This window comes from Octopus bimaculoides, chromosome 25 (assembly GCF_001194135.2).
Source record: "Octopus bimaculoides isolate UCB-OBI-ISO-001 chromosome 25, ASM119413v2, whole genome shotgun sequence".
NCBI lineage: Eukaryota > Metazoa > Mollusca > Cephalopoda > Octopoda > Octopodidae > Octopus > Octopus bimaculoides.
In genome coordinates this window covers 892,457-916,229 of record NC_069005.1, presented here as the reverse complement: position 1 = coordinate 916,229, position 23,773 = coordinate 892,457, and the positions used below count along the sequence as shown (strand labels likewise).

Below are 23,773 nucleotides of genomic sequence, written 5' to 3'. Positions count from 1 at the left end.
AATTTATTGTGTTTAAAGTGTAGCCTACTTCTATCAGAAATCTATCAAAAAATTTATCAGGGCCTATCAGAATATTTTCAATTTCCATTCGCTTCTATTAAAACTGTAGCTCACTCTTGGCTCTCTATATATTACCTCGATCTTATTTTAGGTCAATCTTTTAATATTAACCGGAGTAATATTAAGTATCATGGAACATGTGTGAATGCCGATTCCATTATACCCCAAACACGTGTATCTGAATGTGTGTGTGATTTCGGTCAAGTTTACAAAAATATGTTCATTTACATCCGCTTACATCTGTATGCTTCCGTTTTTATTTGTGTGAGTACCTAGATTTGAATGTGTGTGTGTGTGTGTGTGTGTGTGTGTGTGTGTGTGTGTGTGTGTGTGTGTGTGTGTGTGTGTGTGTGTGTGTGTGTGTGTATGAGATGTGTGTGAGTTCCTGTGTAAGCCTGTTTATTTATATTAATATATATAGATGCGAAATGTTCTTTTTTTGTATGTGTACATATATGTATAGAAGCTTCTATGTGTGTGTTGTCGATGAGCTTCTATGTGTGTGCATGTGTCTGAGTGAATGAATAAGCTATATTACATTTTAGTTTTTCTTTCTTTCCCCTGGGTGGGGGTGGGGTGTGGAATGTAATCTATATATCGATGCCACCAGTCTTACAAGGAGCTTTTAGGTTTTTGTGCTTAGTTTCACATTCATAACATAAAGTGGATGAAGTATGAAATGAAGCATATTTTCAGATGATCTCATTTCTTTATTAGTTGACTGTTGTGCAAGCTAAACCAGTAAATGGTTCTGACCACCACAAACACAAGTGAAATACTTGTAACAGATTTGAACCCACATTCTCCTATAAAACAGATCAAGCATTACTTTAATTTGACCATCTTGCTTCTACGTTGTGCGAGTGTGCGTGTGCATGTGTGTGTGCATGTGTGTGTGCATGGTTATATAAATGTGTGTGTGAATTATCATTATTATTATTATCTGGTGAGCTGGCAGAATTGTTAGCATGCTGGACAAAATACTTAGCAGGACTCTGTTTGTCTTTACATTCTGAGTTCAAACTCTGCTAAGGTTGGCTTTGTCTTTCATCCTTTTGGGGTTGACAAAATAAGTACCAGTTGAGCACTGGGACCGATATAATTGGCAGGTCCCCTTCCTAAAATTTTAGGTCTTGAGCCCATACTAAAAAGAATTATTACTATTCCAACACCTCCTCCCTCCACCTCAGAGAAAGAAGGAAGGGGAATACACCACCTGTTGTCTTCTCCTCCCCTCTAACTCCCATTCTCCCTCATGAACCTACCTGTACACAATATTTGTCCCTGTCTAATCTCTTCCCCACAACATTTCCTCCTAATACCCCCCTCCCCCTGCCTGTGCCCACTCACTGCATTCCCTCTACCCTCCACCTCCCACTCTCCTTTCTGAACCTACCCACACACACCCTCTCAAATCCCTCCACCACTTCGCTATGTACACCTCCCTATAACTTAGGTGTATTCCCCATTGCCTCTTCACCTTGTCTGTCTGTCTGTCACTCTCTCTCTTTTTCTCCACCTGAGGCAGCCATATTTCTTCTCTACTGCAAGATGCTTTCTTTCTGTTCCTCAATACCCCCCACCCCACACTCCACCACGTTGCAAGTTACTCGATGATCTTACTGCTGCTGGTGCCACACCAAAAGCCTCCCCCAGCACGCTCTGTAAAATGGTTGCTGTGAGGAAGGACATCCATCTATAGAAACCACACCAAAGCGGACAGCAGAGCTTTCGGCTGTCTTTTGACTTGACACTTTTTTATTACACTGTTCAACCCATGACAGCATGGAAAACAGACAATATATGATGATGATGATGTTGACAGTTGAGTATGATTTGAGTGAGATTTGGTTGCTGTTTCTAGCATGTCAAGCGACCATATACAGGATCTCTGGCTCACTGGTAGTGACCTATAAAAGTACAACAATTCCCATTCTAATGTTACATGTGTGTGTGTGTGTGTGTGTGTGCGCGCGCGTGTGCACATATGTGTATGTGCATGCATGTGTGTATGTGTATGTACATATGTGTATGAGCATGTTTTGCTATTGTCAGTGTTTTGTGCAGCTTCACGGTAACAAACATGCTTTGTGATTCTCTGCTCTGGTATGCTCAGCTGCATCTTCAGGGTAGGGCAGGGGTACCTGAATGTTTACTGGGTGGCTAAGTAAGAAGGTAGATGGGTGAGCAGGTAGGTAGGTAGGTAGGTATAGGCACACATACAGCTGGACAAATGGACAGGCAGGCAGGCAGGCAGACATGCAGACAGGGTTGGTAGACATAGCACAAGTACAGTTGGGTCAGTGGGTCTAGGGTTTAAATTGCTCTGTAGGCAAATAGGTAGGTATGTAAACAATTATGTTAGTAGTTGATAGGATAAGTGGGGATGGGGGACACATGGAAGGTGTAGATAGGTGATTAGACATCCTTACAAGCAGCCTCCCACCTCCACATTATGAGAACTGGGGAAAGAGCTATGTGGGGAGATAAATAAGTAGTTGTGGTTGTTGGTGTTGTGGTTGCTCAGCTCATGGTGACGTCTGAATAAGTAGTAGCAGGCCTATAATCAAAACTATTCCAACCAGAACCATTCTCCCTCTGTTTCACTTGGTGTATCAATGACTATGTTTTCCCAGATGTCTTTATTTATTTTTTTTTTTTAGAATACTGTAGGAGTATGATTTGAGGAAGATTTGGCTGCTATTTTCAACAAGTCTCCCTCATTCGCCCCATAGGTAATTGGTGTAGTAGGAAGAACTAAATAGCAATGTATGATGATGATTAATGCATAGATTAGATTAGGAGAGGTTGTAACTGTTGTTTAGTGTCAGGGAACCCCCCCCCCCCCGTTCAATCCATGATTCTCATCCCCTATCTTTTCAGGGATATCTGTCACTTTTTAAGATGATAAGGTCAGGATTGTCCCTTGGTAAATCAATGCACTGGGTCCTCTGATATTTGACAGTAAACTACAGCATATATAAAATAGAATTGGGTCCCTAGACCCATAAAACCCCCACCGGGCAACTGCTTAGTGTGTCCTAATATTATAAGATGGCACTGGGTTGGGTATGATTAGAGCCAGAGAGACTTGGCTGTTATTTCTAGCAGTTTGTGTAACCACATAGAGTTAAGGGATAGAAAAATTTCCTCCACCTTCAAATTTGAAACTATTCACTGATGAAGTCTAAAAATCCATGAGAAAAAGATTTTAGCCTCAAGACCAAACTGGGAATTTAATTTAACATGCTAATTAGAATTTATAGAATTAAAGACCCATTGTTTTCAAAACAGAGACACACCTTTACATGTTTTTATGCATTTGCAATTTGCCCCCAAGTAGCAAAAAGCTTCCCTACCCCCTTGTAGTCTTGTGGATAGGTAAAATGGGTTGCAGTAGTAGTAGGTATTTCATAACAGCTTAGTTTCCTTGGCTAGCAGACTGGCTGCTTAGCTGGCTGGTGATGGTAATGGCATGAAAGCAAAGAGGGAAAAGTTGAAGCTTTTGTTTAAGAAGAGTGAAATAGACAAAGAGAGAGGAAGAGAGAGAGAGAGAGAGAGAGAGAGAGAGAGAGAGAGAGAGAGAGAAAACTATTGTGGTTTCATAGACTGGTGGCAACATTGTACCACTCAGACACAGCTGGCAGTACATGTGAGTGGAACTTGAAAGAGTGGTGGTGGCGATGGTGGTGGTGGTATGGAAGTGGTGGTGGTGGTTGGCAGTGGTAGTGTTGTTGTTGGTGGTGGTTGGTGGTGGTGGTGATGGCAATGACTATAATGATGGTGGTGGTGGTGGGTGACATTAATCCTGAGCTCAAAGGAATGTTTTGGGAGGAAATGTAAACAGCTGAAAACTAGGTTTCAGGAGATAGAGAAGTTTAAAAGTGAAAAGAAAAACGGGGAAGGGTGAGTTTGTTTATAGTCAATAGTTTTCACCCTTTTCTAACCATTCTATACTAAAATGCATTTCTAATGAACCACAACTGAGCGTCTAGGCTTGAATTAATTTTGAAAATAACCAAGAATTTGTGGGGATTCAGTGTAAGTAATTTTTTTCACTAAACTGGTGTTTTGGGGCAAAGGGGAGTAAAAAGGGCATTTGATTGATGAGATGGTGAATGGTGATGAAAGGACTTTGACAAACCTGAATGATTGATTGGTTGGTTGGTTGGTTTGTTGGTTGATTGATTGATTAATCAAACAGTTGATTAGTTTATTGGTTAAATGGTTTAATCAACTGAGCAATAAAAAACAAGAAGTGAAAAAGAACCAGTGCATGTGTTTATTATTGGCGTAATGACTCTCCTGAGACACAACAGATTATGTTTCAACACACAAGTTCACGTCAAGAATCTTACCAAACAAAAACCGAAATCATAAAAAGCGTTTATGCCTTTATGCTCTCAGGTTATATTGAAAGATTGGAAGAATTTGATTAAAAGACGAATGCTTTAAAATCAAAAGTTTTAAGTATTTTTCAGCATACAAGTTGAATTTTTCAGACCAAAATTTATAGCCCAAAAAGGAAGGTTGATTTACACATCAAAACAGCTTTAGTAGACCAAAAATTTCATGTGAAATGCAACAGGATTTAGAAAGATAGTGATGATGTTTGACTGGATTCACATGTTTACACTATTTACTGTGTTGATTTGTATGTCAGAAAATAGAGCTATGAGAGGGACAACTTCAGACATGTTGGTATGAAAAGGTTAAAAAGGGAACATAAAGTCTGTTGAAGTATAATTGCAACTCCAAAATTGCAATTCTCAAAAACTCTTTTCCTGCGGATGTTTACCCTACAAACATTGGATTTGTAGAATTGATTTTATTGACTTTACCTGCCTGGAATAGCTATGACAATTGCTGCACTTGACTGAAATAAATAATAAAATAAGATGTCCTTGCTTGTGACTTCAGTGGATAAGACTTGGAGCCAAAGGCAATGAATTACTTTGTTGTATACATTACATACATAAGGAATTCCTTATGGCACACAAATACAATTGACATAAAATACCTTGTTCCCTCAAAATCATTGCTATTATAAAAAGTATCCTTTATTATTTATGTTTCACTCCTTATCTTGACAATAGCAAGACAGTGTTTAAAACAATCTCATATAAACTTACATGTAGTCGTAAAATAAGCATTTAAGCATCAAAAAAATGTTGGCATTTTCTTCTTTTTTTTTCCTACTAGGTCAACAATTGAATTTTTCCAGCCCCAAAGTCTGCACTGAGCAACCAATGATAAAATAATGAAACAGTCAATATAAAAGAAGCTCATTGACTAAATTACCATTGATTAAGGAAAAAGGAAAGTAAAAAAAAATATTCTTTGATATTAGTCATCCATAGTACTTAGTGAATGTGTGTAAACATGAGCTTAAGGATGCATACACATTCGGGTTCTGTGATGTACCTGATGACCTACGGTCAATAAAAAAAAAAGAAATGATAATAATAATTGACTTACCATGAGCTGATATATTGACATCAGCATTTTTATCTAGAAGGCATTTCAAAGCTTCCAGCTGATTATAATGAATAGCATACATCAATGGAGTCCTGCCCAAACAGTCAGTTTCATTCACTAAAGTTGGGCCTAAAAATACAAAAAGGTTAAGCTGTTGTTGCAACAGAACAGAACACCCAGAATTAAACACTGGGCAGGAATGAAGTACTACATAGGTTTGTAATTAGTAGAACAGTTATGAAAAGACAAAAAAGAAAGAAAGAAAGAAAAAAGCCATGAAACAGTGCTTTTAAAATAAACCATCCACTTTAGAGTGTATTGGTTGCATTTTTTTGTCATGCCACCAGGACTAAGAAATCCATGAGTCAGAAAACACAGGCACTCATATATTAGTTAATAAAGTATGTTATTATTATTATTATATATTTTCTTAACAACCACATTTTGCATGATTGTATTTAAACATTAGAAATAATCAAACCCACCTTTTTTTGCTGTGGGTGTGTCTGTTAATGAAATTCGTTGCCAGTACCTGTCTATAATTACATATAAGTTATTGCTTTGTTTAGTATATTTTTATAATATATCAGGCAATGATCGTATTTGTAAGTAGGAATATTTCAATGTTTCATCTAAGCCCTTCCTAAAAAGGCACTGACCTCTCATCAGAGATTCATAGAGGCTTATGACATGACTCTGCTTTCTTGATGTGAAGCAGGTGTGAAATCTACCCCTGTATAGCACTGGGAGCATATCACCAGTAAGAGAGGGTGAGTAACAAGCATCATGGGTGTTTTGCATTTTGTGGAGGCATTAATGCTTTTATCATTCAGGTGAAATAGGTTTGCATTAAACGAATTTAACAGTTCAATGATGTTTGCCAACCCTGCTGATAAAGGGCACTTACGCGGAAGATTGTTGACAATGTTGGATTGAATAATTCTCCTATTGTTCACTCTACTTGAAAAGCATGTCTGCCATCTGTGTTGCATACATTACCACAATTACATGAATGCTTTCTTTGTGTGTGTGTATATATATATATATATATATATATATATATATATATATATATATTCTTGAGCCTAATTGGCAGTTTACAGCCAAGTTTTGGTGTCATCAACAAAGGTAATAACCACTTGATAGAATTGTATTCAGCCTTAAAAGTAGGTTGCATGGTAATTGATTATAAATAAATCCATGGGAAAACATTTATTGATCCAAACAGATTATACAGTAGTCTTTGACGGATAAAGGATTATCCCAAGATAAGTATTTCATTAGACACTCTGGACAAACCAAACCAACATACCTGTTATCCTTACACTGTCAGTAAAAGAAAATATCAGTTACATCACATACTGGAGTTGATCTGATATATTAATTACCCGCTTTTTCTCCAATTTCAGGTCTTGTGCCTTAGATAGAAATAACAATAAGAATTGTTTCTGACATTATGTGTATGTGTGTGTGTGTGTGTGTGTAGATTGAGACCTTTGGAGATATGCTGTGATTGAGAAGACCTGGCAAGTAAAGTGAGATCATAGCCATAACTGATACCAGTGTTGCATAACCAGCCCATTTAAAAGTACCCTTGAATTGTCGGGTGATACGCTGCGCTTGAGAAGACCTATTGAGTCAAGTAAAATCAAAATCAAAATCGTAGTTGAGGCCGATGTCTGTGCCGCCTGACTGGCACCTTGTGCCGTGGTACATAAAAAGCACCATCTGAACATGGTTGATGCCAGTACCCCCAACTGGCTCCTGTGCTGAGGGCACATAAAAAGCACCCTCCGAACGTGGTTGATGCCAGTGCCCCTCGACTGGCTCCTGTGCCAGTGGCACATAAAAAGCACCCACTACACTCTCGGAGTGGTTGGCATCAGGAAGGGCATCCAGCTGTAGAAACCTTACCAGATCAGTCTGGAGCCATCTAAAAGGCAGGTAAGGCTATGTAAGTGCTAGAAATTTCACACTGCCTTGGCTTTGTTGTCTAATTTTATTTAACCTATATAATATATATATATATAGATAGATAGATAGATATATATATGGAGAGAGAGAGAGAGAGAGAGAGACGGATATAGATATCACTGATTTAGTTATAATGAAGTGAACATTCAGTTGTACTGTCCAGTATTCTATTCTACTCTCTCTCTCTCTCTCTCTCTCTCTCTCTCTCTTACTGAAATATTATAGTCATGGCTTTTTATCTCATTTTATTAGCTGAATCACAATAAATTTTTCAGGTGAAAATATTTTCACATTATACTGGAAATCTAAGGTAACCAACTACATAGTATTTTGCCATTCACTATAAGTCAATACTAAAGAGAAAACAGTGTGTTTAGCATTAAAAAGAAAACAACAAATCTTATTGTGACATGTTACTTGCATACAAGATACCATGACTGTCAAACTAATATATAAGTTGTAAGCTCCTATCATTGGTAGCTCATCAGAAATACTTCATTGGGCTTAATGGTTTAAGAACAAAAATTTTCTAAATGTTTGAGGCTAACAAACATGTCACATGAACAAATCTCCTCAAAGCAAGAAGCCCACATTATTACTGTTCTAATTTACTTGAAATGTCAAATACCATACTAAAGAAATAGTGCATTTGTTACGATACAGTCTGACAGGCAATAACTAGAATCAGATGACTGGAAAAAAAAAAAATTACCAAATGGATGTAGTTTAACCGCAGGGTGGTTGGCAATGGACTTAGATTTTAATCCTCAACCCACCCCACTACCCTCAATCGAGAGATGACTATTTCTATAGGATTTATTTGTTAAGGTGCTTTAGATTCATTGGAAATGTATAATATAAAAGTATTAGGGATATTATGCCAACAGGTGATAACGAAGACTACCAGTTGCTGGCATTAGCAACAAAATATTACTAGTTACTAACATTAGCAATTGCTGACATCGACAAAACACACATGATCACACATACGTGCACAGTACTAGTTGCTGGTATTACCACCCCATACACTAGTAGCTCCTATCAGGTACTGACATTATCAACATACACTACTAGTTACTAATATTAGCAACACACTCCTAGTCACTGGCAATTAGCAATAAACACTACTGGTTGTTGACATTAGCAGTGCACACTATTTGTTACTAATATTAGCATTATATTCCTGGTTATTGGCAATTAGCAATGAACACTACTAGTGGCTGATATAAACACTGAACACTACCAGTTGCCAACATTAACAACAAGCACAACCACTCACTGAGATTGGCTGCCTCCACTGCTCTCTGGACTGCTCTCACCACTAAAGTTATTTCACATCATTTATCTTGCATATCACGTACATCTTTGTAGTTTTCATCTTTCATTCGGGACTACGGGGTACACAGCTTCTCTTGTTCTTCCAGCAGAATTCAAATAACAGCCCACTTATAGGCACCACTTGTACCAACATTTGATAAAATTTGATAAAGAACAAATGGCACCTTCCTCTTTCAGTTTCCACTTTCTGCTGCAAGTTGAACTTGAAGAAGTTGATGAGGATTGAACATTGAGCTAAAATTCTGCCCTAATCTTTTGAAACATGACCACCAAACAGCATCTTTTGCCTTAGCCATTGGCCAAAATAAAAAAAAGTGAGCTGACCATTTCTAGGACCTCAGCCAACAACTAGGATATATTTTATTAGCTTTTTCTGAAGTAGGTTAAAAGAAAAGTCAATTCCATCCGTAACTGATTTCAGAATAGGGAGAAAAATGTAGGTGTGCTGTGTTTCGGGAATCAAATAGACTATCAAGAAACTGCTTGAAGAATTACATGCAGATCAGTACAGTGCCAAATATCTAGTCAAACAATTTATGCCAATGGTTCAATTTCTAAAACTATTTCAATTCATGTAATGAGAATATTTACAAAAAGGACATTAAAAAAAATGTAGTTTATGTTTTGGCACAAAAAAACAAAACAGGTCTATAAATCAAAAAACAAACTCCAAGAATTCAACTGTAGAATACCAGGCAAAAGCCAAATTATATACGTTTGGAATGTCAAATAATACTAAAAAAAAACAAAAACAAAAGTGACAAAAATAAAATAACAAAAACTTCTATAAAAATAAAATGTGTATTAACAATTTAACATTTCACTGTACGGAAATATGCAGGGAATTTGTATGACGTGTGTGTACGTACATCTATACATGAGGTTATGTATGTATACATATCATACCCTCACTCATTCATTCTCTTTCTTTTTCTCTTTCCTTTCTTTCGTTAACTTCTTTCAGAAGATAAAACATTCATTGATGTATGAATTCAAAAGCAACGTTCTTGGATTTGCATATATAACTATAATATGGTTTCAGATTTTGGCACAAGGCCAGCAATTTTGGGAGAGGGGTGCAAGTTGATTACATCGACCCCAGTGATCAACTAGTACTTATTTTATCGACCCCAAAAGGACGAAAGACAAAGTTCGCCTCAGCAGAATTTGAACTCAAAACCTGAAGACGGACCAAATATCTCTAAGCATTTTGCTTGGCATGGCAATGATTCTGCCAGCTTGCTGGCTTTACATTACTATAATATAAGAATAATCTGTTTTAGCATCTATTTTCCCATGTTGCCATATTTCTTTTCTTTTTGTTTGTGATGGGTGATGAGAAGAGGAGAAACAAATGAGTCAGAAGTGGTTGAGTGAAAGAAGCATGGCACACACTAGTCCAGATCTCAGAAATAGAAACAATTGTAGTGGCAGCAAAAAAAGGGCAGGCAAGGAAATGAAACAGTACATCTATGTGCCAGAGGCTGATACATGTCTGGGAGTCAATGATGTGGTTTTTCTGTTCACATGGTTTAGAATGAATGAATGAATGAATACAAGAATGAATGTGTGTGTGTGTGTGTGTGTGTGTGTGTGTATACATACAGGGTGCGATGGGTAAATTGTTGCCATTTATATTTTTAATTTCACACAAGCACATTGTTTGTTTTTGATTTTGTTGACTACACAGTATAGTAGGATCAGTTGGGCACTGTCTGTGACAAAAACAGCACCATGACACAATTCACTCTGCCAGAAATTTGGAAATTACATGCTGTACTGCTTGGCATTCATGCCAGATGCTCCAGTACGAACATTTCAGAGTGTTTGGATGTCAATCTGAGGACATGAACTGAGAGTGATACAAAACAAACATCCAGTCAACATCATGGTGTTTCAAGTGATCACTTGTGATGGTGACGTTATGGCTACATTCATTTTTTCACATGGCCTCAGACTCAGAGGAGGTAATGCTGCCCTGAGTCAAGAGGGTGACTGCTGGAAGAACCTATGTCTGGCAACAGGACTCTACACCATGCCACTAAAGCAGGAGAACCCAGTTGTGGCTGTCAGACAATTTCTGTGACCACATCACCCCTAACATCTGACCACCTAACTCCCCAGACTGCAACCCCCTTGATTATAATGTGTGGGGCGCAGTTGAGCAAGAGACCAACAAAACTCTTTGTAACACCAAAGATGAACTGAAGGCAAGGATTATGGCAGCATTCACTAACTTAAACAAGGAGACCACCCAGAAGAGTTACAGGAGATTCTGAAGTCCTCTGGAGGCCATGGTCGAAGCCAATGGCGATTTTATTGATTAAATTTACTCTTTGGTATTTCACGATATTTTCATGTAATTTTGGTAAATATATCTGTTAAAATGAGATGTCAGTGTTATTTTCATTTTTGCATAATTTAGACAACAGTTTATTCACCACACCCTGTACACACACACACACACACACACTTACATATGCATGTACATAGATATGCATTCATGTTTTGAATGAAGAAACTAAATATTCATACAAAATAGTTTCTATAGTCCAATCTAGTGGTGATGAAGGACAATAAATTGATACATACAGAACATTCTAGCAGAAATATAAATCTAGTTTGTTTATTCACCAATAGGGAATGGTTGGGAATTAATACATAGCAAAAATCATAATACCAAAATAACTAAAATCAAACTAATGGACGTGGATAATTTTTAATTAGGTATATCAATAACTTACAGCATACAGGGTACAACAAAGGATATTGATGCCTCTTTTGTTGGCTTCATTGATCTACCATGAAATTAAAGACTGGAGTATTCAACAGTATTGATCGCTGCTCAATTTAAGCTGATCTTGATGAGTGAATTTTGTGTTTGAGACCTAAAGGACTGAATGATCATAGGTGATGAGGCTTCTAAGCGAAAATATAATGTCTATTGTATCAGGGAATACATACATATAAATATATAAACAGCTAATAATTATATGAAGAAAGAATAAAATGGACTTGACTCATATGTTCAGCATTTCGAATAAGTTGTGTTACTGTGGTGTTATTTAAATATATGTATATTTGAAAATGAAAGATTTATTGTTGACTGGAGAGGCACATTTCAATGAGTTTTAGAAAATTTGGAAAGATTGGAAGAATGGAGCCAGCAGAAAATTAAAATGGATAGTGAGAAGAGAAGCTAGGTGACAGGTTTATTAAGCCAGGGAGGAACCAGAAAGTATGAGGTTTGCCAATGTTCTACAACATAGGAACTAGAGACATGATATATTCTACATTGCAAAACAGCAGAGAGAATCAGGATGTGGTTGCGAAGTGTGAACAAGTGGGTTATCACATACCTGCATTTAGTGATTCTGTAAAGAGGGAGACATGGACATGCTACTATCGCTTGTAGTATTTTGCTGCTATAATTAAATGAGAGAAGAATTGCATATTTCATCATCTTTATCTGTGCTACCAGTCATCTCTCCCTCTCCTCTGAACTACTTCCTATTGATTCACCCATGTCTCTGTCCATCACTGTATGTCTCTTACTCTCCACTCACCCATACACATCCATCATCTCCATTTTTCTCATCCTTCCTTTATTCACTACTACTACTACTACTACTACTACTACTACTACTACTACTACTCTTCTTCTTCTTGAGTGAGAGAGCAGTCCATGCCTCAAAGTGACACTGGGGTAAAATATATGAAGCCCAGTATACCCATCATGACTACCCGGCTGATAAGGGTACACCAGGCACATGCATCACAACCATACATGTGTAACATGGTGATCTCATATCAAGATAAACAACACATGACTTTGCAGGTGGGGCCCAGTTAAAAATTTTCTTCAGTCACCCACATCACTCAAAAGGTCCATACATAACTATTATCATCATCTCCCCCCCCAACTCACATTTACCATAGACCACTCCTCCACACTTTGTCACCATTCACTATATCTAACTCTCCCTCCCTCGTCTCTAGCCATCTCTCACTCTCACCACAGATTCTTGCAACCTCACCCAGCCCACCCTTCTTTCATCCTCTGTCCCTTTTGCAATTTGAAAATATTCCATGATGACCTTCTATTCTTACTTAAGTACTGTTCTCTCTCTCTGTTAATAACTGGGGTTGAAAAGAATGTAACAAAAGGACCAAAACTACTGCCATAAACATGATCAGATATCTGCCGATTTATTTGTCTGTAAATGATTTCATTTAAATGTAAGATAAGCTCAGTCTCATCAGTTTGTTTCATTGATAATTCTAATTATCTCCTTGTAATTATCAAGGGGGAAATTAAATGTTTCATATTTACTAATGTCATTTGAATTAAACCAAAGTAAAAAAAAAATTAACACAATCATCTAAAAACAGAATTTGTAAGATGGTAAAACCTGATTGATTTTTTTAATGTTATGTAATATTTAGCTGAGAAAGAGGGGGTAGGAGGAGGAGGAGGAGATTGTAAATGTAAAGTTTTATTCACTATAGCTTCTGTCATCAATTTGAAAAACTAATCAAGAGGCAGCTTTTAAAATTATTGTGAAATAAGAAGAAATATAACACTGATCCATTCCATGTAATTGCCAAGTGAACCAAAACATGGAACCAGATTGCCAACCAGCCACCTTACCTACCTAATGGCCTTCACACCTATATATATGTCTTCTGGCAATCACTAAGGAAAGTCTCAATTATTGATGAAAAATCACCATATTTCGTATCGTGTTATATACTGTCATGTCTTTCATCTTGATTGAAGCTTAATCAATAAAATAAAACTGTACAATTTTGAAATTTCAATTCAATAACATATCTTATATTGATCTTTAAAATTTTGATTGCCAAGTAATGATTTAATAGATTAGCTGCAGTACAGCAGACATATTCCACATGTTGAAATGGCTTTGATTGATTGGTTCGTACTGCTGGTTGCCAAGTTATTTAAACTGAAATATCTGAAGTTACAATTCACCAGGAAAACATTTATAGGAGCATCTGCTGATATACAAACATACATACATACATACATACATACATACATACATATATACATACATACATACATATATACATATATACATACATACATACATACATACGTACATACACACACACACACATAGACATACATATGTATACATACACACATATTACATACAGGAGTAGCTGTGTGGTAAGTAGTTTGCTTACCAACCACATGGTTCCGGGTTCAGTGTCTTCTACTATAGCCTCGGGCCAACCACAGCCTTGTGAGTGGATTTGGTAGACAGAAACTGAAAGAAGCCCATCGTATATATGTATATATATGACCTCTGAGGGATTGAACTCAGAGCATAAAGAACTGCAATGAATGTTGCAAAGTATTTTTATCAACAATAATTGTTCTGTCTGCTCAGTGCTTTTCGCGCCTGTCTCATAATGGTATCCCTTCATATATTAAGCAAACACTGCATTTCAAAATTTCTCGTCTGTGTGTGTCTTCAGATTTTAAGTTTCATCTTTATGACACTGATTGCCAATGGAAAGACGATGGGCGTTGTACAGTTTAACTCTGAGTTGCTGGCTGATATCCTGCCTGTTTCAGATTATATTTCTTAATCTTCAAATACCATAAAAGCTTGTATGAACTGATTTTTCACATTCCCTAATCCATTCGGTATTATATTGCCAAGAAACAAAAACTGTGACATGTTCTACTTCAGAACCATTTTCATTTTCTAGGTGACAGCATCTTGTATTCTTTACCAGTTATTTTGGTATCCCATTTTTTTTTTTACATGCTTCATCCAGTGGATCATTTTCAATTTATCAAAGACCATGGATATTAGGGGTGTACCATCAGCAGCACATCTAATGTTCATCGAGATGTGGCTAGTAAATGCCAGATTTTTACGTGGGTTTTTGAGTTGTCTCATGACAAATTTCAGGGAGATGTTGAAAAGGGTAGAGGTTAATATATAGAGCCTTATCTCAGACCCATGTGAATTTCACACCAATCCTTCACTTGACCATCCATAGTCACAGTATACTTGGTATTGTAGCAGAGTGACTGTTATAATCTACACTATCATGAGGTCTACATTAATTGCAGTCATCATCTTCCATAGCAGTAGGGCTTGCCTCCCAGACTGTGCCAAAGTCAATGAAGGAGATATATAAGAGAACTCAACGACCTGTCTGACTATAAAAATGGCATCAACTGTACCTCTGTTAATTCTAAAACCAAACTGTCTCTCATTCCTGTTGCTTCTTTGGTTTTCCTTGCTTTTCTGTCACCGAGAATTCTTTTAAAACACTTTCGCTGCTATTGACAATAAAGAAATTGCCTTTTAATTTTTGCTTTGTCAACCCTTTCCATAAATTGGAAGAAGAGGAGGTGTATGGGTCTGGAGTTTTGGAGTCATCTCACTTTCTCACTCTAGTTTAAGCATTATCTGTTAACATATTACCCATGATCCCTCCTTCTGCTTTTAATACTTCTGTAACACTGAGGGCATCTGTACTTGGGGATTTATGGTTCGCGATTCATTTTTTTTTTAACCCTGGAACTTGTGGTTGGGAAGTGAACTTTTTAACTTCTCAACAACGCCAGCACTCTCCCTCTCTCTCTCTCTCTCTCTCTCTCACACACATACACATGAGAGAGAGAGAGAGAGAGAGAGAGAGAGAGAGAGAAGGGGAGAAATAGAAACATTTGTTCATACAGACAATACTGAAGCATCTCTCTATTTGAATTACGCAACTGTTTTATTACCTCTATAAGCTATGTATTTCATTTTGATATAAATGGTAATTTTTAAACATTTGCCTTTGATATGGGTTTCTTTTACTTGAAACAAACGGTATTTTCCTATGGAATTTTTGTTGATTTCATTGTTCGGCTTTGTTGTTACTTTAACTTCACAAATACATCCAAAAGACAAAAAAAAAAAAACAAGAAAAGAAAGAAAGAAAAATCCCAGAGCTGACCCAAATCTAGTGTGAGCAACAACATTTGCTGCCAGTCAGTGCAGTAATGTTTCTACCCATAGATGCTAATGCATTGCTTCTGCTCTTGTAAGTGGGACAAGGACAGCAGCGTTTGAAGGGAATGGACTGCTTATAACTTTTACATACAAATCTGTTCTTTTATATTTTTTTCATATTAAAAGGCATTTAGCTTATTAGTCACATAAATGGAGTTACATTGTAAATTTTTAAAACTTTCTTTCACACACAAATACACGGAAAAATACGTAATTTACTGACTCACATCCCATCCTTGTCTATATAAATGACAGTTCTGTTCGTACAATTTCAGATGTTTAAAAGAGTAAAGAACAGCAGTGCCTGTGAGTGTGATGTCATTCCCAAAGGGATGAATTACATATATTTCAACAAAAAGTGATTTTAGTGATGTTAAGTAAAAGGTCTAACTAACATCCAAGAAAAAAAAAAATGTAAAATGTGTTGTTGAAAGGGCTGTAACTCAACTCAGCTATTATATACATGAATCTATGCACTTATACATACATGTGTTCATATATATATATATATATATATATATATTTGCACCAAATGTGATTTTCTTTCATGGTATCTACCACAGTATAGTTTGTTCTAACAGAACATCCATGTACAGGTGGGAAGAAATATTACCTCTCGGTATATTGCATCTGTCGCTAATATATATATCTTTTAATAAGCTCATGAGCTAATCATAACACCAGTGCTTGTTCTGGCACTGACTTTTATATATCGCTGGCAGGGATGTATACTACTATCACTACTATCTCTAGTGGTCGAGCATCCACCACTGATGAGACTACGGAAGGTTGAAATCATATCATCTGGTGGTCTTGGTGCTAGAGTCTGTGGGAATTTATCTCCCTGTTAGCGATATAAACAAGTGTGCACCAAAAGCCTATACAAGAGTTTCTCTCATGGTAACTATAACAGTATAGGTTGTTCTAACAGAACATTCACATCTAAGTGGCAAGAAGTATCACCACTTGGAATTAATTAATACTACCTCAGTTGCTAATATATACACATATATATACATATATATACATATATATACACACACATACATATATATATGTATACACACACACACACATACATATATATATATATATATATATATATATATATATATACATAAACACACATATATACAGACATATATACTTGATAAAACTATTCAAAGAGTTCAGTCTGTCCATAATGGTTACTACCAACCTGACTATGGTCGATTTCTTGGACATAACTTTAAGCCTGAACACTGGCAAATACTACCCCTACAAGAAGCCTAATGGAGAAATGGTAAATATCCACAAGAGCTCAAATCACCCCCACCTCCACCCACACACACACACACACACACGATAATTAGAAACCTAGTTCCAGGCATTAGCAAATGGGTGTCTAAACTCCCAACCATCACAGCACCCTAATTTCTTTTTGCTTAAACATCTTACACCTAGATAAGAATCCAACTTTTGATATTGTATGCATGACTGAGGGTTATGAGAAAGCAGTAAATTACCACTGACATGAGTTGGCAACTTGGCTTCAGTTCTTGTTAGAACCATTTCATTTACGATGCAAATGTTCCCACCCAAGCACAGAAAAGGCATGAACAGCACACATTTCCATTTTCTTATTTACTCTTGAAATTATAAGCGTGTTAGAAACAATTGACGATTTTCTTTTCCATTGGAATTATTCCAATGGAAAATGAGATCTTTAACTCTTAATTACAATTTTCATTAGAGTTGAGCAATTACATTACAGTTTTGTTCAAATTAAATCTTAAAAGAAAGAAAAAAAATTCCCCAAAAGATACCAATTTCTTTTTCTTTAGAAGATCAAAATTTGGTGAGTAATTTCATTGATTCTTTTGAAAGATATCTTTAGATTTCTTTCTTTATACATCGTAATTGTTATATTTTCCTCTGTAATCAGCATGACACATTTCTACAAACCTAGTTGCAAGAACTTTTTTATTCATTGATTCTAAGGCCAACTACTCAAAGTGTTAGCTACTTGTCAGAAAGGTTGATACAACACAAACAAGATAATTTAACCTAATTTTGATTTGTAGAATACAGAATTGCTAACACAGGAAGATGTGTTGAGTTTTAATTATCTGCAAGGATATTGTTTCATCTCTAAGCATTGTACAATATTATTAGTACTGATAGGTACCAGATTACCTGGGAATGTTATCTTCAATAAAACTAACATCAAATTCCAAATAGATTCTTCAGTTATGTAAGCTGAATATCACTTCTTTGAAGTTCTTAGGCTCACTAAAAAGACTAGTTCTTTTTGTCATTGATCATAAAAAATCCAGGCCTGGCTGGTTATCGCAGCAGGTAGTAACATTCAGCTCCCATGGCTTTGTAAACTTCTAATACAGCCCTAATCAAATGTACTTGCTATATGTATCCAAATAAACATCAATCAACTAAAAGAAATAGTTATTGAAATATAGCTAAGAATCGTTTCTCTATATCCATGGAAAAATTCCACGAAACGGAGATGAGCTGATATGGTTTTGATTCTTTAGCAATTTTATTTTATTTTGGGGTTGTTAATAGATTAATTCTTTTGCTACCAATCCACCTTGTGACCACCTCTGGTTCCATGATGTAAACTTCCTGTTTTAAAGTGATCTGTGCTAAAACCTTCCATCCAAATTCTGTATTGTTCTAAACACCAGTTTGATAATGACAACTGATTTAAAAAGCTACGTATTTCATTGGAAATATGGTAATAAAAAGCTTTAAGAGAAGTTTGAAAATCTTTCATTTCTGTCTCCTTCAAAATTTAATATGGCTAATCACTTTGTGACAGATATTTCTTATTACGAGTAGTCAAAGAAAACAAACATTTGATATTTGACTATTTTACAGGTATTTCCTTTTTTATTTTTTCCATGAAAATAATGGGTTTTTTTTTTAGGTATATTTTTAGATCAAAGCATCTGATTTGTAACTAATACTATAAAGGGAAAATAACTTCAGGATAAAAATCAACTTCTATTGTTCATTTAACCTGTTAGCATTTAAACTGACTTTATCTGGTTCAAATATTCAACCTGTTTTATGTAAAAAATTTCCAGATTCGACCCTTTACACCTACTGAGTAATCTGAATGCTAAAAGGTTAATATATGCAACATAGATTAGCAAAAAGGAAAAAAAAAAAAGGAACAACAACATTTTAATTTTTTTTAAATGCATCTTATCTTTGATATGCAAAGTACAAAATTACAAGCTCAGGATGAATTTAGTTTACATTCATCATCATTGCTTTAACATCCCCTTTTGTTTACAGGAATTTGATGAGATTTGTTGAAGCAAATTTCTATGACTGGATGCCCTTTCTGTTGCCTGTTTCCAAGTGAGATGATATTTCCCCATGGCCAGACATGTTTTCATGGAAGATTGGAGACAAAAGATACTGATAGCGATACATGTTTTCAAAAATCACTCAGCGTGTAGACAAAGAGATACTAACACATACACACACATCCTTACACAGATTCATATATATATATATATATGTACATGTATACGAAGAGCTTCTTTTAATTTCCATCCCCCAATTCTACTTGCAAGGTTTTGGTTGACCTGAGGCTACAGTAGAAGATGCTTGCCCAGGCACCATGCAGCAACAACATATCAATAAATGTATAAATAAATTACCTTGCATAACTATTTCTAGAATTTTCTCAATGTCTCCTTCTTTTGTAGCTTGAATAATATTTGGTAGTATATACGACATAGAGTTTCGGAGTTTTGTACTTTCCAGGTTTGTCCATTTCCATAAAAACTTATCTGGGGCATCAATAAACGGTGTCATCGGACTGAGACTTCTTGCAGACAGAGGCAGCATATTTGCTTGGTATGCATTTTTTTCTTGGCTACGACACTGTAAGATGCGGTAGTATTTCTGCATATGTAACAGTGCCAGCGTAAGAGAGTCTCGTAACTCGGCACATTCCACATCTTCGCTAAGTTTTAATAGAAACTCGTTGAGAAATGAAGCAGCTTTCTCAAAATCTAAAATGGGAAATACAAAAAGTAAATGATAGCTTGTTTATAACAGTTTTGAGATTTCGTAATAAAAAAGCTGGAATAAAATGGATTAAAGAACTGTAAATGCTTGAATCAAAAGAGTAGCAGACTCCTGGCCAAAGAACCAATGATACATGTTTCCTTATAGATCCCGGCCTAATGTCTACGACTGAATCCCTTAACTTTTGCAAGCTCAGACTACAGTTGTATTGGTATATATTTTTGTTGTCAGCCACAGAAGCTGCAAAATTAATGGTTTCTAATTAAGGAACAAGGCCAATAATTTTGAAGCAAGCAAGTTTCATTGATTACATTACTCCCAGTACTTAACAGTTACTTTATTGTGTCAACCCCGAGAGGATAAAAGGTAAAGTTTACCACAGCTAGTTTTGAACTCAGAGCATAAAGAGCCAAAAGAAATACTTAGCTGCCAGAAAAGAAAATGAAGAATTTCTAATTTTGTCTGGAGAAACCAATGGGAAATTGCCTCCCCACCATTTCAAAAAGAGAGAAAGAAGAAGAAAAAACAAAAAAGATTTTCCATCTGCAGAAACATCACTCATGGTCTTCTGATTTAATAATTTTGGGGGAAAAAAAGTGATTATTCAACATACACACACACACACAAAAGAATAAAGATAATGGCACATATTTATTCTTTTAAAAAGAAGCTAATGAAAGAGAAAGAGAAAAAGAGAGAGATGTTCACTTGCTCTACATGACAACTTGTTTACATTCATTTTCATTGAATTCTCTCTCACCTCTACTTCAAATGGAAATATATTCTGAAAGCAGGTTATCATTGTTAATGGTTTGTTATCTGGCTTGAATAGGGTTTTGTTCCTATTCACATCTACATATTTGTTTGAAAGAGTTGAACCATAAAGTTAATTTTAATTGTTGTGAAAACTTCCCAAACCATTCCTTCTTTTCTGTCTGTTACTGGTTTGTTTTGTTTCGTTTAATTACTATGCTAACTTTCATTCATCCCAAAGTCAAAAGATGAAAACTTGTTTGAAAAACACTCCACAGAACTTGTGATATTTATTTAACATGGAAACAAATACTGTTTTCATATTGATATTTATATAAATGAAGAGAGTGGTTGATTAGTTAAGTTAATATACTAGAAAATGTCATGAGGTCAACTTTGATGAATGGTAAAGAACTAAAAATATAATGATATTTCGCAAATATGATCTGTGATTTAGTTTTTCATGTCACTCTTCTGTAACATAAGTAACCATGTATGTCCTCTGCACCATGAAACCTGTTCTGTTCTAGCCCCTTCTTTCATACTTTAACCCCTCATTTCTTATCATAAAGCTACCACGCTCTCTACCATAGTCCCTCTCAGTTCAAGGGGACTTTACTTTTGCAAGCTACATGGTGGCCTCACTTGCACTGGTGCTATAAAAACGGTACCCAGTACACACTGTAAAGAAGTTGGTATTAGGTGGTGATGATGTTGCCTTTATTTGTCCAAATTATAATGAGGTTGACTTTTCTTCCATATTTCTGAATTGAGAACATTAATATCTGCAGAAACATTGCTGTAAATGACTGTTACAGTTTCCTTAAACAATCAAGCAAAACTACATCAGACAATATTCTAGACACATCTAGCTTCTTCTTATGGCTTGGTGCACCATCATTAGCTGTATGCATTCAACTCTTAATTACAAGTGCCTGTTCTTGGTGGTAATCCAGATTGACAGCATAACACTTTTCCTTTTTCCGTGAATCAATACCCTATCAATCTATTTAAGCTACTCACTCACTTGATCCTGAATCCTTATATCAACTCTTATCCTAATGTCTCAGATTCTTCACTCACTGATCCAAAATCCCTTTGGATATCGTCTCCATTTATCTGAAATTGCTTTCCCATCATCACCTTTTCCTGGAGGACACATTTTTGTTCTCCCTTGCCAGAGAGTTTAACTGAATTCATAAAATCCATTCCTTGAGCTTTTGCAAGTCTCCTTCAATCTGTTCCTTCTGGCTTGACATGATTGTCAAATTATGCATGGGAGCTTTCACTGATGGTGCCACAACTCTCTTCATAAATGACAATGATTTCAGTACACTCTACAACATACTGAGTCAAGACATTCATTCCTCTCACAAAGAGAGTAGTGAGACAGGATACTCCTTGGGGATCTCAATCTCTAGAGCCCACCACTCCATGATATACAAATGTATTGTGAACATCATTCTGAACTTGTTTATAGAAGTTCTGCAGGAGATTCCTGATCATGTTCAGAGTCCAAAAGAATTCCAGTGCATATTTACAGCTAGTTCAAAGGAAGAGAATCAACTGGTTGGGTTGCTAGAATCACATTGAGAAGCTTCGTCTAATTAGCTGCTGATGCTGTGTTGAAACAAGAGACATAGAGGAGTGTAGAATGACCAATTAACCAATAAAGAAGTCAACTTTAGTGAAAATATTCATGTGTGTTACAAGTGACAAGAAGAGGATACAGATGCTCCAACCCAGCCACTCCCATTTCAGTTGGCTGCAAAGAATAAGGTTAAAGAGTTGGCACTTAGAGATAATGTTTCTAATCATGGATGTAACTTGAAAATAGCAAGAGGAGATCATATTCAGCTCACTTTCCACAATGAATTATATATAGGAACATGGTGCCTAAGAGTTGAACAATTCTGGATAAATTCATGAATGCTGAAGCTGTAGTAGCTCTCATTCTATCACCTTCCGCCACATAGCAGTAAACATCCTTTGTGGTGACCTTGCGATAATATTACTGTAAGTGTATTGATTCTCAATTGCAAGGCTCTTTAAAGTTTTGTGTGTGTGTGCGTGCACATGTACTTAAAAAGTATTCTTTTCAGAAATACAAGTGGTTGTATTTTTTTTTACTCTCAGAAATTCGGTTAGAACAAATCTGAATTTATAACAAGTAAATCAATGGGAAAGTAAGCTTTGTATATCATCAACACGATTCGAATGTCCATTTTTCCATGCTTGCATGGATTAGACAGAATCCATCGATGTAAATTTTCTATGGCTGAACGCCCTTCTGTTGCCAACCATTATCTGTTTTTCCTTTGCCAGACATGGTATCACATACACAGACACACACACATTCCCACATATTGAAAGATAGTTTTTATCCACCAAATTCATTCACTCATGTGGTTGGGAAGTGAACTGCTTAATCGCATTGCCATGCATGCCACTATTTTATAAACATATATAAAATTTATGACAGCTGTTTTGGTAGAATTTTATTTACGGTAGTTGTAAAAGATTATCTGTTTCAAATTTTATCTGATGATGGTGGATTGTATATTATGATGTAATCTTCTATGACTACATTAACTAAATTCTACCTAAATAGCTGTAGATTTTAAATGCCATTCATGTTTACTATCTTATACTCATGCTAGACCAAGGATTCCCTGGTGAGTCAGATTGATGGTTACGTATTGGATTTGGTGCCCTGTGAGCTCTATATGTTTGCACCAAGCCACTTTCTGGCATCTTACATGTTGATGTACTTTGATTCTTAAGGAATCCTTATGACTAATTTATATTTACACACACACACACACACACACTATTGTCAATGCGTATATGTATGTATCTCATTATTCAATTTTATTTCAAGATTTCTTGCCAATAGAGAAAGAGCCGGTTTCTAACCCAGATCAAAGGCTCCTTCATTGGAATTTCAACATCAACAACAGGGTGTTTTTGTTTGTATGTATGTATGTATGTATGTATGTATATATGCATGTTTCTAAGTCAGATCATCGTCTCATCCAGGGAGGAAATATATACGTGTGTGTGTGTGTGTGTGTGCGTGC

At 36.1% G+C, this 23,773-nt stretch overlaps 1 protein-coding gene across 3 annotated transcripts in view; it reads right to left on the bottom strand.

Moving 5' to 3' along the window:
• The window catches only part of LOC106871370 (probable cyclin-dependent serine/threonine-protein kinase DDB_G0292550), a 92,334-nt gene that overhangs the window by 66,704 nt on the left and 1,857 nt on the right, over nucleotides 1-23,773 (bottom strand). For 2 of the 3 annotated variants that reach the window (XM_052976725.1, XM_052976728.1), the window contains exons 2-3: nucleotides 19,568-19,924; nucleotides 5,539-5,667 (exon numbers count right to left, since the gene is read on the bottom strand). In XM_052976725.1, the coding sequence (XP_052832685.1) occupies nucleotides 5,539-5,667; nucleotides 19,568-19,924 (486 nt within the window). Of the gene's footprint in view, nucleotides 1-5,538; nucleotides 5,668-12,209; nucleotides 12,276-19,567; nucleotides 19,925-23,773 lie in introns of those variants that run through there. The other variant, XM_052976727.1, reaches the window with a different exon arrangement.